The sequence below is a fragment of the Cynara cardunculus genome, assembly GCF_001531365.2.
Source record: "Cynara cardunculus var. scolymus isolate 2C chromosome LG 16, CcrdV1, whole genome shotgun sequence".
In the NCBI taxonomy this organism is placed as follows: domain Eukaryota; kingdom Viridiplantae; phylum Streptophyta; class Magnoliopsida; order Asterales; family Asteraceae; genus Cynara; species Cynara cardunculus.
In genome coordinates, this window is record NC_037543.1 from 21,668,424 (window position 1) to 21,687,593 (window position 19,170).

The 19,170-nt window shown below is 33.6% G+C and overlaps 1 protein-coding gene and 1 pseudogene across 1 annotated transcript; both read right to left on the reverse strand.

Moving 5' to 3' along the window:
• Positions 1-11,008: 11,008 nt before the first annotated feature.
• LOC112529401 lies at positions 11,009-16,454 on the reverse strand (annotated as a pseudogene).
• A 1,070-nt stretch (positions 16,455-17,524) lies between these two features.
• On the reverse strand, positions 17,525-18,850 carry LOC112529122 (UDP-glycosyltransferase 90A1-like). The gene has a single exon (XM_025140195.1). The coding sequence runs from the start codon at positions 18,848-18,850 to the stop codon at positions 17,525-17,527; it is 1,326 nt and encodes a 441-aa protein (XP_024995963.1).
• Between the last annotated feature and the right edge of the window lie 320 nt (positions 18,851-19,170).

A 19,170-nucleotide genomic window follows, 5' to 3' on the forward strand; every position in this document is an offset into this window, starting at 1 on the left:
GTTAAACTTAAGATGTGTCTTGCTACATTACACGAGTACTATTCTAGTATATTATTAAAGCATATTCATCTATTTATTAACCATCAAACTTAATACTAAAAAATAGGAATGTATTAGACAAAAGATAATATTATTACATAATTTAATAATATATTTAATTATTAATCAAATATTTAAAATGTTTTTACAAGAATAAAACATTCTATCCAAGGTTGATTAACTCGAGCTACCGATCATCTACCTGAAATTCCCAAATTTTCATCTACTTTCCATATATCTTTGTTTACCTATTTATATCACCACAAATAAAAAAATTTAAGATATTTGATCAACCCAACTCAATGTTTGCGGTTTGAAAAATCTTAACTCAACCCAATCCAAACGAAAGTGCAACCGTTGCCAAACCGTACGGATTGGTCGGGTTTGATACTTTGATACATTAAAGTATTTTTCTAACCTTGAATATGTTATTTCAATACTCATAATTTACCCCTATATGTGAGATAAGATAAGTAAAAGTTTGTAAAGGTAGATGAAGGTCCGTATCAGTCATCGCCATCGTAAGTAAAATGCCCATAAATTTTCTCACATTCTTACAAATATGAGTTGCTTTTACATGATCACATCTCTCTGAATGTGAACCCTTAGGGATACTTTACATGTTCAGACTTTGGTTTACTTCTCAGTAGTCAACATTTTGTATTTGGTCAAGATTATTGACAGTTTCTGTGTCTGTTAATTTTAGAATCTTATATGATTAATAAGGTACCTACAAATTGATCAGAACACGGTATAACTTATATTATGTGAAATTTCACCTGCGAATCTAAGACTAATGTCATAATTTATTGAAAAAATAATTCATCAAAGAAAATTAAAATCCATAACTTTTAAGTAATAATTATAACTAAGAAAAAAAATAAACTTAAATTAAAATAGTTAAAAAAAGCATTGACACCATTTGAAATGGGTCATTCTTTTTCGACCCCTACTTTACCTTTTGACTCTCCTACTAAACACTAATATAAATATATATATTTACATTTTAAACCCTTATATTTATATGATTATTTATTTTATATATTCTAGTTTTATATTTTTCATTTTACATTATTATCATATTAATACATATAATCGTATACTAACTAAAATACGTTAACAATACGTTTTAATTTTAATAAGTTATATCATTATAATTGTCTCGTCGATACCTTTAGAATGAGTCTAATATTGAATATTTTTTTTATTTTTTTATCTTATTATATATCATACATACTACGTAAAAAAATTTAATATTTATAATTTATACCCTTATAGTTAATTATTTAATATATATTATATCCCTTGACTTTTCAATTTTTGTTTTACACCTTTATTACGTTAACATAATAATCGTATATTATTGAAAAAACATACATTATTATATTAAAGGGTAAAATATGATTTAACCCTAAACGTTATGTTTAAAAATGGTTTAACCCCTAAACTTTTTTAATGAATGTTATAACCCCTAATCTTTTTAATGAATGTTTTAATCCCTAAACTTGTTGGAATTAATTATTTAAGCCACTTGACCTACTATAGTAGGTTACTAAGCTTTTAATTAAACCATTTTAAACGTAAAGCTTAGGGATTAAATCATATTTTACCCTATATTAAAATATCTTATGTTACGAAATTTGATATAATATATATATATTATTCGTTTAATAATTTGATTTGAAATAAATTAAAGTTATCGATTTGAAATAAAGTAAAACCAATTCGATATATATATATATATATATCGAATGAACGATCGTTCATATATCGTATTTCACATTCTTCACATTTTTTGGCAATGTGACATACTTACCATTCGGGACACAACCGCCGTCATTATCTCAACACGTGTCAATTGCAATAGTGTATGTTAATGGTAACCATTACATAAAGGTGGTATTAAACGGAGAATACCCAATGCCCACACTCGTACATCATTGGCCACGTCATCGGCTTCCAGATGCAAGTACATGGATTGTCTCATACCAACGTAGATTTGATATGTATCAAGAATATATAGAGAATACTTGTAATCAAGATTATGTTAATTTAGGTGACTAATTAAAGTTGGAATTTGTTGGAATAAGAAATATCAAATATATTTATATATGTTAAAAAACTTACGAGTGATTTTCTTTTCTTTAAAAAATTCAATTAAGCAATACGTTATAGCGGCCTATATATAGTTAAATCCAAAAATATTCAATATTAAACTCGTTTCGAAGGTATCGATGAGACGATTATAATGATGTAACTTGTTAAAATTAAAAGTATTTTTTTAACATATTTTAATTAATATATAATTATATGTGTTAAAGACAAGGATCACATTGATAAGAGAAAAAGCAAAGACAACCGGTTGCTAGATGGCTCTTTTGTTAAACTTAGAGCACCCACATGGGGGCTTGCAAATTGAATTGCAAAACCATTTTTGTCAGACATTTGCTGCACACTTGCTGTCATGTAGGATTCAACTTGCAAATTTTGCAATTCAACTTGAAAGCCACGTGGCACCAACCTCCTCTCCAAAACTATTTAAATAAACTATTTTTAATAATGTTAATATATTTTTAATGTTAATAATTTTAATAATGTTAATATATTAGTATATTTTTAATAATGTTAATATATTTTTAATAATTTTATAAATTAATCATGTTAATATATTTTTAATTACATTAATTATATAATAAATTAAATTATTTTAAACAATAAATTTTATAATTACATAAAATTATAATCTAATATATAAAACATGTTATTAATTAAAAAATAATTAGAATGTATATATAAATAATTTATAAAATAGTTAATAAATGTTGTAGTAGGGACCACTTTTAAAAGTGTAGATGACGTGACACAGTTGAAAGTGTTGTAGGTGAATTGCAGGTGTGTGAAAGATAATTACAAAAATTGATGTGACATAATTGAAAGTGTAAATGAATTACAAAAAAGTGAATGGTCTTAAAAAAGATGCAATCTTAGTCCAATATGTGTATGTGTCATTGTCAAACATATAATTTCAAATTCAAAAGCTCCACACCAATATTCATTCAACTAAAAGACAACATGGAATACTTTATTAATTATTAAGGTCAAGACGACAAAGCATAAATTAATTAATTGATTAAATAAATCAACCATTCTGAGCATACGACACGGAATATAAAGCATAAATTAATTAATTGATTAAATAAATTCCATGCAAAATTGAATTAATTAATTCTAAATTAATATAGTATAAATTAATTGATTCAGAATTATATAAATTAATTCCTCAAGTGAAGAAAATCGATTACGATATCTCATATTAAAGGGTTGTTTATTTACCTTTTAATATTTTCATTAATAGGCATCCTTTGAACTGTTAATAGGTGAATTTTGTTTGACAAAGAAAAAGTCCGTCTCTTAATGGTTTTAAAACCTTCTGAACGATTTTGTATATTGGGTCTCCCTTAATCATTCAGTGCCTTAATTTCGTTGTAAAGAATTACCAAACAATTGTATTCAGCTTGCACTATATCATTAGAGTCTCTTAATCATTCTGATAACTTAATCATCATGCACCAAACCATTCACCAACTGCAAACAGCTCATGCAAAATTTATATATTCAATTTAAATTAATAATTAAATCTCAATTCACCGTAATCTATAATCTCAATTACACATGAAGGTGTTTATTTTAAGCAAGAGTATATGTTGTTTGCCTAACCTTAGGAGCTTACATAGTCTAAAGGAACACTATATATGTGGTTTGAAGTTCAACACATTTGTTCAAATTTTAGAACTACTAGAGAAGCTTCAATTCAATTCAAAATCAAACACCCCCCAAACCTTCTTGATTGTTTATCGCTGATGTTAACGTCAAATTTTGAACACAAGCCCTACAACTCGATGCACATAAACAAGTATGATAATCTACTGACCATTAAATGCACATAAACAAGTATGATAATCTACAAACCATTAAATGCACATAAACAAGTCTGATAATCTACTGACCATTGTGTTGGAGAAGCTTCGAGTAGTCTTTTTATTTATTTATCATGTTTCATATTTGAAAGGAAAAACAAAATAAATAAACATAAAATATGTCCATAAATATTGATCTTGTTTTGGAGTGTTATTTGTTATTTCAATTTAAATGCAAAAGCATTGTTTTATTTTCTAAATGAATGTTTAGGCGATGCAGGATTCAAGTAGATTTCAGAGAAACTAAGGAGAAAAGGGAAAGAATGCAAAGGTTTGGCAAAGATGCCTACCCATTCTAATAAACCAAGAAGTGGAAATACAAACAATGAAAAGAATATTAACCATTCTAAGAACCTCTATTCAAGATGCTCAAAAGCATTTACCTCAGAATTCTTAAAAGACAACTTATAAAGCATAAGTTGTGACTTTTTTTATATCGTTTTAAAACCATATAAAGCAATATGTTAGATGTACAACAACAGGTATTTCAATATTCAACTTTTATGTTCTGATCATGCTTATTTGCAAAATCAATGAGATATAATATTGGTTATTGTTACATGTTGCATTGTTCTAGTCACGAAGAAAAACAACATTGATAAAATGGTTATACTGATTTTGAATTTCTAGTTTGAAATCTTATGTGTACATCTTGAGAAGTTTGAGCAGATAGAAAGTTGATTCTTGTTGTTAGATACCCATATCATAGGAAACGAGAGACCTCTAAGTGTGAACTTTTCCTTTCAAAAATTGTATGTAGATTCACATTCTCATGCATTTATGAATTATTTCTCCATATCTTTTAGGGTGAAGCAGCTTGTGGAAGAGCTAGGTAAAGTGGGAAATTCAATAATGTCATATACCTATTGGGATGAGAGTCACACATCAACGATATGCATATGTTGATCTGTATTCCTCAATTGTTGGGGAAATTTGTGAGCTATAATTCAATTGGGATTTCCCCCAACAATTGTGGAATACAAATTTATATGCACATGGGTGGCTCTCATCCCAATAGGCTTACGAGCAAGAGCAAGTGTCACCATCCTCAGTTACCCTTGGTTAACATTGTTAGTCATGAAATTGGATTGTTGGTAAACGTCTTTGACCTGGTAACACGTTTACCAGGTAAAAGTTTTCTCCCTCATTTACGAGGTAAGATTTTTTATACTTGTCATTCTCACCCGGTAAGGTAAGTGAGTGACACCCGATAAGCAGTTACCCGGTAACCATTTGTTAAATGGTCCCTAAGTTGATAAATTGTCATATATATTTCCCAAAACATGGCTTTATTTTGCATTTAGCAATTTCAATATTTTGTAGCAAACATCTCCTCATCTATTGAGCCAACCTGGTTGCACGCCAAAGGATTTTTATTTATTTATTTTATGTACATATTTGTGTGTATATATATATATATATATACATATATATATATATATATTATATTAGAGGACCACCTTGATCGAAAATCCTGACTCACGCATTTAGCCACTCACACCAATAAATCTATCGTTTTTAGGGTTTATTTATTTTCACCATTTGTAAACAAATCACATAATATGTCTAGTGATTTTGCCATTTTCTTAAGCAAATCATATCATAAATTTAGTGATTTTGACCATTTAATAAGAAATCATATAGGTTCTCATATATATATATATATATATATATATATATATAATATATAAGTTTCTTTATGTTTTCAAGATTACGTTAAAATTTGGTAGTTGGGCAGAAGAGAGATTAGGTTGGGCAGATTTGATGGAGGATCGTGTAATAATAGGAGTTAAGGTGAAAAATGTAAGAAAGAGTTTGGACATTTGATAACTATTAGTTAGTGTTGATCTAATAGTTCAGATTAAGTCCGAAAATAACCCATGAATTAGCTAGAAGGGTATTTCCAATTGATCTTCAATTAGAATTGATCAAATGGTGGAGATCTCTTCTTATTATATCCTTCTCATGATAACTGTTATTATTCTTACCAGAAACCAACTTGGGCAGACTTCGGGGGTTTATATAATGTTTTTGTGTTTTATATGATCTCACTGATTAGTTATCTTTTAAGTATTTAGCAAAGTAAAAAACAAAATTACTAAATTGGTTGATTTGGTTAGGTCCAAGTTTAAGGTTCTCATACAACGACTGATTTGCCGAATGTCCGCCAACCCTAGATGAGTGCTCCCAGAACGTGTTAACCACCGTCAAAGACATACACAAAAATCCATATCCAACACAAAGATCTTTTTCCAAAACGCAATCTAAAAACATATTGCAAGTTACTCAAGGTACTCATGTAGTTTTGTTGGTTAAGACCATCTCTAATGGGTTCACCCCGTTTCTTACACCAAATTTCTTGTGCTAATATGCTTATCGATATGAGCCAACACTCCAACTTGGAGACCGTTTATTTAATACTTACACGGTAAGTGCTTACTGTATCATTTTAGCTTACAGGATGAATATGACAAGGATCAAGACTCTTACCTGGAAAGAGCGATGACAAGCGCAGGGTTTTACACTGTAAGTGAGGGTGACTATTTATATCCGGTCAGCGCTAAACAGATAAATTGTTGTATAGAATGTTGCTTTAATTAATTATTGGTAAGCGCTTACTTTACAGGGTAAGATTGTAGTATATCAAAAACTGCATGCAACAATTTATTGATAAACATTTAGTAAATGGCCCATTAGTATATAATTTTGCCCATCCAAAGAAACACAAAACTCAACGAAAACAACAAAACCCGGGACCAATTGCATCATGATTGTAAGATGCATTTTAAACCGTGAGTCCACGTGTGTGAACAATTATGCATGCTTTTGATTTCATTCATATCGTTATTAGGAATTTTCATTTCTGAAAGTACCTGCAAATGGATTAGAAGTCTAGATTGTGGAAATTATTAACAATTTCAATATTTACTCCTTCCGACCCCAAAAAGAGTGTCAACATTTCTTGTTTAGTTTATCCCAAAATAAGGGTCTGACTTCCCAATTCTACTATTATGAGATGAGGAAATTCGGTACTCCCTAGGCTACAATTGTCATTGGTTTAAATTAAAAAAAAAATGTAATAATTACATATTTCTAAAAAATGTGATAATTAAAAATTGTCATTTAAGATTTTGATTTGACATGATTAGTTTAGTTATTAACCAATTTTTGTGGAACAAAAATTGCATTTTGTCTCTCTCAGTCTTATCATATCCCAATTTTGCATGTCCAACGTACCAAATGCATCTTAAAGCAACAATGCAAATTGGGACAGTGTCCAAGTCCCTAAATTAGGTAGTCACGAAATCGGGATTTGCCATAATTAAAGAAACGGTTCGAACATCTTTCTACGATTATACTGAATAAGCTAGTGGAAAGTGAATGTAGAGCTTCATTATAGAAGATACTGTAAATGCAAGTTTACATGTTTTGCGTTCTCATACAACCCACAACCGGCATATCCCTCGATAAGTGTCGTCAGAACGTGCTTAGGTTTGATTCTTCCAATTTTCTATGAAACTACAGAAAGGATCACTAATTAGCTTGAATTACAACTACAACAAAATTGATTTTATAGGACGCCTAAAATATAAAAGCGTCCTAAAAAAATACTTTATAGGAGTTAAGTTTTATAGGACCAAACCAAAAAGCATCCATCTAATGGTGTTACAGTAGGTTTATGAGACATTTTTAGACGTTTTAACAAAAAAATTAGAACACTTTTAAAATAAAGTGTCATATTTTACTATTTTATATGACACTTTTTCCTATAAACATAAGTGTCCTATAAAAAGGTAGTTTACAGTACACTTCTCAAAAGTGTTCTATTAGCTAATAAGACACTTTAAAACATCATATAAACCTATTGTAACGCATTCAGATAAGACTCTTTATAGTTCGGTTCTCTGGATCGCTAAGAAGTGAATCTTGTTTGGTAAAAATAGATGTCCGTCTATTGATGTTTTCAAAATTCTCTGAATGATTTTGCATCTTGGACCTCCTGAACCATTCAGTGCCATAATTTCATGTTGAACAATCACCGTCCAATTATATTTCATTTTGCATTATATCATAAGAACCTTTTAATCATTCAAACCACTTAATCATCTTGCACAAAATCATTTAGCAACTGCTAAACAACCCTAAAAGTATCACTAACAGATTTTTTAAAATTGTCAATAAAACGAAGGATCAAAATTTTCAAAATCTTAAAAAAAAAATTACATTCAACTCTAACTGCTTCTAAATTTTGGACATCAAAATATTGATTATATGATTAAAATATTCCATACATTTAATAAAATATTATTTCTATTTCATATACATTTAATCTCGGTTAGTTGGAATATAATAAAAATTTATTTTATTGTTGATGAATATGTGAAATGTTATTTGTTGTTTTAATCTAAATGCAGAAACATGGTTTTATTTTCTAAATGAATGTTAAAATGAAGCAGCATTTGTTAAGAAATCAAGTGGGATTTAGAGAAAAAATTAAGGAGAAAGGGAAGAAATGGTATGATTTAACAATGTTTGGCAAAGATGCCTACCCTTCCAGCAAGGTTAGAGATTTTCATTATTAATCAAAGCAAAAAGAGGAATATCTTTTTTTTAATCAAAATGGAACAAACATTAAAAAAAAAAAATCAGTCATTCTACTTGTCTAACAGGTCCAACTATCATTACGATGCCATTTAATCTTGATACAAGATTTTGAATCATGTGTGATCTTAATAGGTTCTCTGTCCCAAAACTCTGAGGAATTTGTTGTATGTTTGACTCTTTCTATTGGATCACCTTTACTTCTAGGAACAAGTTCGACTTTTATGCAAGTACCGCTACCTATGGAAAATGAAATGGTAGTGTGTGTTGACTTCCACCATGAGGTATGCCTCAATGAACTGCAGGATATATATATATAGCACCTGTATACCTCACGCCATATCACCTTGGGAGTTCCATCAGACACCTCCAAAACATCTTCATTTTCCCTACCCATTACGTCCTCTATAGTAATTTCATCATACTTGCGGGAAAAAAACCCACCAACATTAATGCATATTAAGAATCCACTGAATTCGTTGTACCAGTTCCTTGGAAGCTCTAACATTAATCTTCTCCTTGCAAAGTCTCTTGTTGGAATGTTATCAACATAAAAACAGAGAATGATGGAGTTATCTTTAATGGCATTTCCCTGTCATGATGATTATTATTTTATTTGAGTCTACATATACAAATTAATTAATATTGAAATTCAACAAGATATAAAGGGTCATACCTGAAACATGGATTGTACTCTTCCATCAACATCACCCGATATACAATTCATTGGAAGTGAGATTCTCCACAACCATTTAAGATCTGTTGGAAGATCAACAAGTTTAAGCTTCTTGCACCCAAATGCTAGGAGAACAGCTATGCTTGATGGGAGATCTGGTAATTCTACAAGGTCACAGCAATATGACAGGTTGAGGAATTTACGATTATAGAGTTGCAAGAGGCTGCAACGCAATCGTGAAAAATCATTTCGTTGTAGTTCTAATACTTGTAGGTTGGATAACTCGCAACGAACAGATGAGATGTCTCCATTTATCCAATTGCACGAGACAAGACACAACCTTCTTAAGCAAGGTGGAAAACCAAGAAACTTCATGCTTACGATGCCTGGGTGAAGATTCTTGAAGGATGTAAGACTTAAATCAAGCACCTCTAAACAACAAGTTACATCAAAGAGGCCCTCTGGTGGTATCTTAAGCTTTTTACATCTAGCGATAGAAAACTTTTTCAAATGTTTTAAGTGATGGAAGTTGCCTTCAATACTCTCTAGACTTATGCACAATCCCAAATCAAGAGAAAGAAGGTTGGTACAATACTTTTCGAATGACGAGGGTACAACTTTTATTCCAGTTCTGTCCAAAGAAAGCTCTACCATGTTATCCATGTTCGTTTGGATCTCCGGAAACATGCAAAGTTGAAAGCACCGAGAGAGAATAAGAGTCTCCAACTTTTTCATCCCTTTGATGGGTGGAAACTTTGTGAGGTTGATACAATAATTCATATCCACGTAAATAAGCCTTTCATGATATCCAATTGATGGATGAACATCTGTTAAATTGACACAACCGCCGAGTCTTATTCTTTCAAGACATGGAAGTCCGTCAAAATCTGGTGTCCTGATAAGGTGTTCGGAACGACTGAGGTTGAGCACTTTCAAATTTGGCAGATGCTGTTGTATACAATTACACACAAGTCAACGATGGCAAAATACTTTTTTAGTAGCATAGAGTGTTGAGAAGCTAGGATACACAAAGATAGAAAGTAACTAATACAAATTAATTATATTATTCCAAAAACAAATTAAAATGGGGCATGTATCAAACTCGGGGCAACATCCTCTTCCAATTTTTGCAAAATGTTCGGAAAAAACCACCTATTAAAAATACACAATCGGTTTGATATATAAAGTAACACAATAAAATCACTTTTTATTACAACGGCATTTATAATTATGAATAACGTTTAGTTCTTTTAGGAAACTTAAAACTAAATTAGATTTAAAATAGAACACAAATATCATTGCTTAGTAATTAAAAGCTTATATAAAGTTGCCTGACGACACCGATATTCAACCACATCAACTTTCTACACTGTTCATACAAGTAAATAGACTATATTCTTCAAATTAGTCATATTTATAATTTATCATCCGCTTTGCTTAATTAAATTAACAATAAGAATTACCTTATAACCCTCCCAAAGTTGCTTTAGAGAGCTCTTTTTCAACCCTAGATAAAATAGGTTCGTTGATTGAAAATTTCTTGGCAATGAAATTGCTGGATATTCATACAAAGAAATCCACCGAAGTTCCTTCATGTTTGCAACAGCACAAGGAATATTACGATAAGCCGCCATCGCTTCCACCCTTTGATTCCACATATACTCAGTTCTTATTGCTTCAATCCTGTCATTTTTCTGTAATAGAGAAACAAAATGTTGTTAGGGTTGATTTAGGCTATATCTTTATGGGTATACGTATATCATTCATGGCATATATAACTTATATAGGAGGCTAGCTTAAACATTACAGTCGGCGTAGCACATATTGTTAAAACATCCTCCCACTTCCAAACCCTGCTGTGTTTTTTTGGATTTCGGGGGTTTTTTCCTCGAACGATGTAGTGTCCCATTTCTTCTATCAGATCATGCATATCAAACCATTCGTCTTCTGTCACAGTTATGAGAGCCTTTTGTATCAGCACCCTTACCCCTATTTTAGGATGAAAACCACAAGCTTCGAGTATCACCCATCGCTCATCAGGGTACATGTATCCCCTAAAAAAACATGCAATATCTAGGAACAACTCTTTCTCCTCAGGTTTAAGTCCATCGTAGCTAATTTTTAGCGTTTCCATTATGTCATCTTCAGGGATATCTTTTAGTCTGGCCAAGGCGCTCACCCACTCACTCTTGTCATTGTCACAAAGAAGTGACCCAAAACCTTAAGTGCTAACGGGAGCCCACGAGCATAATAAACAACCTCATTCGAAAGACTATCATAATCTTCTATATGGTTACCATGCCGAAGTGCATGCTTGCAAAAGAGCTTCATAGCCTCGTCGTGACTTAACAAGCWAATATCATATATCACATTTACTCCATGAGTATTCAGTATATGTTGATCTCTTGTTGTGATTATAATTCTRCTTCCTTCATTAAACCAATCACGTGATCCAGCCAATGCCTCTAGCTGCTTAGCATCATCAACATCATCAAGAACCAACAAGACCTTTTTACGACGAAGCTTACTCTCTATCAACCTGCTTACATCTCCAACTACTTCCTCTTTTTTTTGTTTCAAAACACATGAGAGAATTTCTTTTTGCAATTCTTTCAAACCATGCATGCGTGATTCTTGCCGAACATTACTCATAAAGCATAAACCATCAAACTTGCTGGAGATTTGATCATAAACAGCACGTGCAAGAGTAGTCTTACCACCACCACCAAGCCCCCATATTCCAACCATCAGCACACCTTGTGAATCGATTGCTAACTTTGATTTAAAATCTTGCAAGCGGTCCTCAATTCCAATCAGGTCTTGATTGTCACTTGGAATTGCGGTACACAATCTTTTTGAAATTTCTTTAACAATATTTTTGATGAATATTGTCTCGGGCCTGGACATTGGATATACAAAGATAATTAACAGATGTTCTAATTGAGAAAAAACCATTAAACAAGGAAAATGAGTCTAAGGGTCTGTTTACTAAACGCTTATTCGGTAAGTGCTTAGTAGTCAATTTTCCTTATCGGATAAAAATGATAAATGGCAGAAATTTTACCCTATAAGAGCAATGATAAGGATGAAGAGTTTTACCTGGTAAGTAAGGGTAATGACTCTTATCCGGGTAAACTTTTACAGGACAAATGACTATTTTATTCAATTTCCCTTTCATTAATCCAATAGAACATTTGTAACATTTATATGACAACCTAATCTTTATCATGCATTTTTATTCTTCATCTTAAATATAGAAATTTTAGTGGATTTTTATAATTGTATGGAATATTGGGTTGTAATTGTTCTCTAAAAACTTGGGACTTATCATGAAAGGATTTGGGTTTATCCTTTGAAAGCTTATATGGTACAAGTATAATTGTGAAGCATTAACTATATTTTAAAAATAAAAAAAAATAAGATTACCCTTTGGCGACATGTCCAGATAGGTTCCCTGCATCCGCAAGTGCCTTTCTCCAGGATTCAACGTTTCTCCTCTCATACTCGTGTTTGGCAAATGCTTCTCCATATTTCCYTTTTTGATTTCGGATTTCCGAGGGATCAACGTGAWAAAATATGGGRATAACAATTTGGTCTCTCTCAACCTTGCATTTCATGATATGTTCAAGTTCTTGCAAGCACCAAGAAGAATCCGCATAGTTTWCAGAGAATACAACGASAGCAATCTGTGAGTCTTCAATAGCCTTCAAAAGCGATGGACGGATGGTTTCGCCCCGAGGAAGTTCTTCGTCATCCTTGAAAGTGCCGATTCCATTATCTACAAGAGCTGTGTAAAGATGGTCCACAAANTTTATTTTAAAATACAAGACAATTAAGTGCAAACATAATAAAACAGTTTGGACCTTATAATTTTACTCCATCGAAACTAATGTTTCAGACAATCTACACTTAATCTCAATGGGAAATATTATTTATTTCTTAATAGCCCAACTAACAAACAAAATCCTCCGAAAACCATAACATAATCTTTATTGAACGAAAAAAAATTATCTTAAACAAAAAGAAAAAAAACTTCTTTTCCATTCACAACAACGAATAACAATAATAAAAATAACAATTGTCATGGTAGTAATCAGTTTCACCAAAAAAAAAAAAGGTACGTTTATATAGATATCACAAAATATATATAAACAATTTATATAATATATGGCTGTCAAACCCTGAGTTCTAGAGAAACGAAAAACGATAATAATCACGAATCTAAAGAACAATAAACGGCAGCAGAAATCTCAAACCATTGATATCCAAAATATATATATATATCATCCATCGAAATTGTTTCACACGATTACTCTAATCCAAAGTTTTTTTTTTATTCATTCGAATCATTGGCGACAGAAAAAAAATCCTTTTAAATCCCCATAGCAAAACAATTCACCTTACGAAACAATTATACCACAACAAAAAAACTAATTATTTCTAATAATTCAATGTGAAAACGTGGCTCTGATACCACTTGTTGTAAAGATGAAGATTATCACAATGAATTATTAAGAACATACGAATAAGAATATACGTACCCGTCTCCATTAGTTAGGCTTGAGTATGAAACGTAAATCCGAGGTTATGGCTTTCCTCAATCCTTGATGTCCTTCCAATGGGGAGAGAATGAACGTATTGATTTTGGTGTGTGGGAACCATAACCCTAGCCGTCTTTATATAGGTTATAATTAGGGTTCCCATTAAACCCTAATTATAACCTAATGGGCTTCCTCTCATTAAGTCCATACCAAATTGGGTTCTAATGGGCTCTCTTTAATTAATCACATAATTAGCCTATTACTTAAATAGCGTAATATAATTATATAATAATATGTAAGCCCATAATTATTATTGGATTTATAAATAAATCCCAACACTTAGTTCTTATCGCTTCAATCCTGTCATTTTTCTGTTATAGAGAAATAAAATGTTGTTAGGGTTGATTTAGGGTATATCTTTATGGGTATACATATATCATTCATGGCATATATAACTTATGTACGAGGCTAGCTTAAACATTACAGTCGGTGTAGCACATATTGTTAAAACATCCTCCCACTTCCAAACCCTGTTGTGTTTTTCTGGATTTCGGGGGTTTTTTCCTCGAACGATGTAGTGTCCCATTTCTTGTATCAGATCATGCATATCAAACCATCCTTGTTTGGTCACAGTTATGAGAACCTTTTGTATCAGCACCCTTACCCCTATTTTAGGGTGAAAACCACAAGCTTCGAGTATCTCCCATCGCTCATCAGGGTACACTCTTCCCCTAAAAAAACATGCAATATCTAGGAACAACTCTTTCTCCTTTGCTTTAAGTCCATCATAGCTAATTTTTAGCGTTTCCAATGTGTCATCTTCAGGGATATCTTTTAGTCTGGCCAAGGCGCTCACCCACTCACTCTTGTCTTGGTCACAAAGAAATGAACCCAAAACCTTAAGTGCTAACGGGAGCCCATGAGCATAAGAAACAACCTCATTCGAAAGACTATCATAATCTTCTATGTGGTTACCATGCCGAAGTGCATGCTTGCAAAAGAGCTTCATAGCCTCGTCGTGACTTAACAAGCTAATATCATATATCACATTTACTCCATGAGTATTCAGTATATGTTGATCTCTTGTTGTGATTATAATTYTGCTTCCTTCATTAAACCAATCACGTGATCCAGCCAATGCCTCTAGCTGCTTAGCATCATCAACATCATCAAGAACCAACAAGACCTTTTTACGACGAAGCTTACCCTCTATCAACCTTTTCACATCTCCAACTACTTCCTCTTCTTTTTGTTTCAAAACACATGAGAGAATTTCTTTTTGCAATTTTTTCAAACCATGCCTGCGTGATTCTTCCCTAACGTTACTCATAAAGCAGAAACCATCGAACTTGCTGGAGATTTGATCATAAACAGCACGTGCAAGAGTAGTCTTACCACCACCACCAAGCCCCCATATTCCAATCATCAGCACACCTTGCGAATCAATTGCAAACTTTGATTTAAAATCTTGCAAGCGATCCTCCATTCCAATCAGGTCTTGATTGTCACTTGGAATTGCCGTACACAATCTTTTTGAAATTTCTTTAACAATATTTTTGATGAATATTGTCTCAGGCCTGGATATCGGATATAAAAAGATAATTAACAAATGCTCTAATTGAGAAAAAACCATTAAACAAGGAAAATGAGTCTAACGAGCTGTTTACTAAACGCTTATTCGGTAAGTCCTTAGTAGTCAAATTTCCTTATCGGATAAAAATGACAAATATTGAGAATCTTACCCTATAAAAGCGATGATAAGGATGAATAATCTTACCTGGTAAATAAGGGTAACAACTCTTATCCGGGTAAACTTTTACCGGACAAATGGCTATTTATTCAATTTCCCTTTCATAATTAATCCAATAGAACATTTGTAACATTTATATGACAACCTAATCTTTATCATGCATTTTCCTTCTTCGTCTTAAATCTATACTACCACTTAAATATAGATTTTTTAGTGGATTTTTATAACTGTATGGAATATTGGGTTGTAATTGTTCTCTAAAAATATGGGACTTATCATGAAAGGATTTGGGTTTATCCTTTGAAAACTTATATGGTACAAGTATAATTGTGAAGCATCAATTATATTTTAAAAATCAAAAAAATAAAATTACCCATTGGCGACATGTCCAGATAGGTTCCCTGCATCCGCAAGTGCCTTTCTCCAGGATTCAACGTTTCTCCTCTTAGACTCGTGTTTGGCAAATGCTTCTCCACATTTCCCTTTTTGATTTCGGATTTCCGAGGGATCAACATGATAAAATATGGGGATAACAATTTGGTCTCTCTCAACCTTGCATTTCAATATATGTTCAAGTTCTTGCAAGCACCAAGAAGAATCCGCATAGTTTTCAGAGAATACAACGACASCAATCTGTGAGTCTTCAATAGCCTTCAAAAGCGATGGACGGATGGTTTCGCCCCGAGGAAGTTCTTCGTCATCCTTGAAAGTGCCGATTCCATTATCTACAAGAGTTGTGTAAAGATGGTCCACAAAGGTGTAGCGAGTGTCTATACCTCTAAAACTGAGAAAAACGTCATATTTCCAAGAGGTGGGAGGAGTGGAGTGAAAAGACGAGGATGAAGATGCCATGGAATGCTTAGTTTGTTTACTAGGAATTGGTTGAAGAAGAGAGATGGATGTGAATTGATGATATGAATGAAGTATAGTTTGTTTAATAAAGATGATGAGACGTGAGACTAGGCGTTTGCAGCAGCCCCACCACATTTTAAAGCAAATTTAAAGGTCACTATGAGATTTAGTGGTGAACAAAGGAGGCATGGCATGCAGAATGTGAAGGCGAACCATTACAAACCATGGTTGAGTTTATTTTGGATCTTGGGTTAAATTTCTACTCAAGAATTATAGCCTAACTTGCAAATCCCTTTTAATGTAACAAAGTTCAGTTTCTTCGATTACCAACTTGTTGAACAATCCCTTGCCTCAAGAATCCTATCTTCTAGGATGAGTCTGTTTAAGAGATCGGTAAATGTTAAGGTATAAGGTTCGATACCTCTTTTGAAGTTTTCGATTCATCAGGGAATCAAAGGTATGCCAGTCGCTGGTTTCTTTTGCTTTGCTTGGGACTAAAGGTATGAACTTGATACCAAGTTAACATACGAAGTTTAAAAGCACAAGGGTGGTGCCTGATTGGTTTGAGTTTGACTCTAAAGATCAAAAGTATGAGGATGTCAAAGATTCAAATCCAAGAAAGAATAAAAATCTCCTTGTGACCATGGAGGTTCAAATGCGGTGACTCCAGGCTATGTGCAAAGTGGTGGTCTCCCTGCAATTAGTTTGGTTCGCATAACAGGTTGGATATAGGTTAATAAAAAAATGAATTCCAGGCATTTCATGATGAAGTTTAAAAGCATAAGGGTGGTGACTGATTGGTTTAAGCTTGGCTTTAAAGGTCAAAAGTATCAGAAGGCCTAAGGTTCAAATCGAATGAAGAATAAAAATCCTCTTGTGGCCACGAAGGTTCAAATGCGGTGACTCCAGGCTATCTAAGCAGGTGATCATCCGTTCTGTAATTAGTCGGCTCGCCTAGTAAGTTGGATACCCTTATCTAACAGATCGAAACATAACGGTAATTGATTTATTTTATTTAACTYTAGATTCTCTCATGATATGTGTGATTAATGAAGATGGAGACATTAGAATTTGAGAATGGTGATTTTTATGGTACATAGACATGATCTATCAACGAGCTCAACGTCCGCCATGATGATCCACCTTCCTTCATTGCACCATGTGCACCCTCCTTCACCTTCGCCAYCCTCTCCCTCACCCTTCTCCCACCATCCCCTTCCATCAACTCCACCACCATCTTCTCCACCTCCTCCGCCCCCACCAACCCACGCGCCACCTTCTCCCTTGCCCACAATCTCAATCCCATCCCAATCTCCTCCACCACCATCCGAGCAKTCAGGTGCTGATCCGCCATCAACGGCATCGCCAACACCGCCACACCTGCCGATAAGCTCTCTAGAATCGAATTCCATCCGCAGTGACTCAGAAACCCACCTACGCTTTGATGATTCAGAACCTSCACCTRGTCTAYCCATTCAGTCACCACCTTCCCTCTCCCCTTCACCCTCTCTTCAAACCCTGCACCTCCTATCMACTCCAACTGCTTCCATYTCAGTATCCACATGAAGTTTACGTTTGACWTCTCCAAACCAACGGCSACCTCACGTAMCTGCTCCGGCGACGTCTCGGCCATTGTGCCAAACGACACATATAACTCCGGCTGAAGCTTTTCGTCGAGCCACTGGACCCATGTCGGCTTTTGATTTTCCACCAGCTTTTGTTTTGGTTTGGCTATACAGAAAGGTCCGACACACCAAGCTTTGGGACCGACTCTTTGGTTCCAGTAATCGATAAACTCTGGTTCCAGTTCGTAGAAACTGTTCACCACCATGCCATGACTCTTGGCATTAGCCGCCTGCTGCTTGACGTGAAAATCRTGCAARGGACCTTTGGGATCAACCTCGTTAAATGGAGGTTGGAAGTCGTTCACCGTYAACTTGAGCCGAGGGAAGTCCGGCACCTGAAACCGCTCGTCATCGGAATTAACCGCTGCATGTGGCTTGAACTGGGTCATGATGTGGTCCATGGTCATGGAGAAAATGTTGATCCCGTAGAAAACCAAACGGGGAATCCCGAGCTTATCTGCAGAGTCTTGAGKCCAACTGAAAAMCCCATCGGAGATTATGCAGGTGACCGGCGGTAGACTGCGAACGACTTCTTCAAACCCAGGTTGGAGTTTTTCTGTGGATTTCACGAAATCAATTAACGACGACATGGATGGTAGTTTACCGGAAACTTCTACCCCGGGAGGGGCACCTGGGAATGGGATATCGATAACGGAGATGGAGCCATCCGTGACGGTGGCTCTAACGGCGGAGTAGTTGGCAGGGGTGGTGATGATGGTGATGGAGATGCAGCGGTGGAAGAGGATGCCGGAGAGGTGGAGGAGGGGGATGGTGTGGCCCTGAGACATTAGTTAATATCGTCGCCATTTTTTTGTTAGTCCGATGGCAGGTGGTGTACGTCGCCAATGGAGAAATTAGTTTTCTTGATGGTTTTGATTTTGAAATCAAGATTTAATTATTTCTTTCATTTATTAATATCACAAAGTTACTTTATCTTGATTTTAATATTTTATTTTTTATTTTAACCGATGTTATAATATGATTTGATGTGATTTACAAAAAAACGATTATATTTTTATTTTAAATAAAATATAAATTTGAAGATATAATAAAAATTTGACAAAAATATATCAATATTAGTATCAAATTAATTATTTAAAATTCCTAT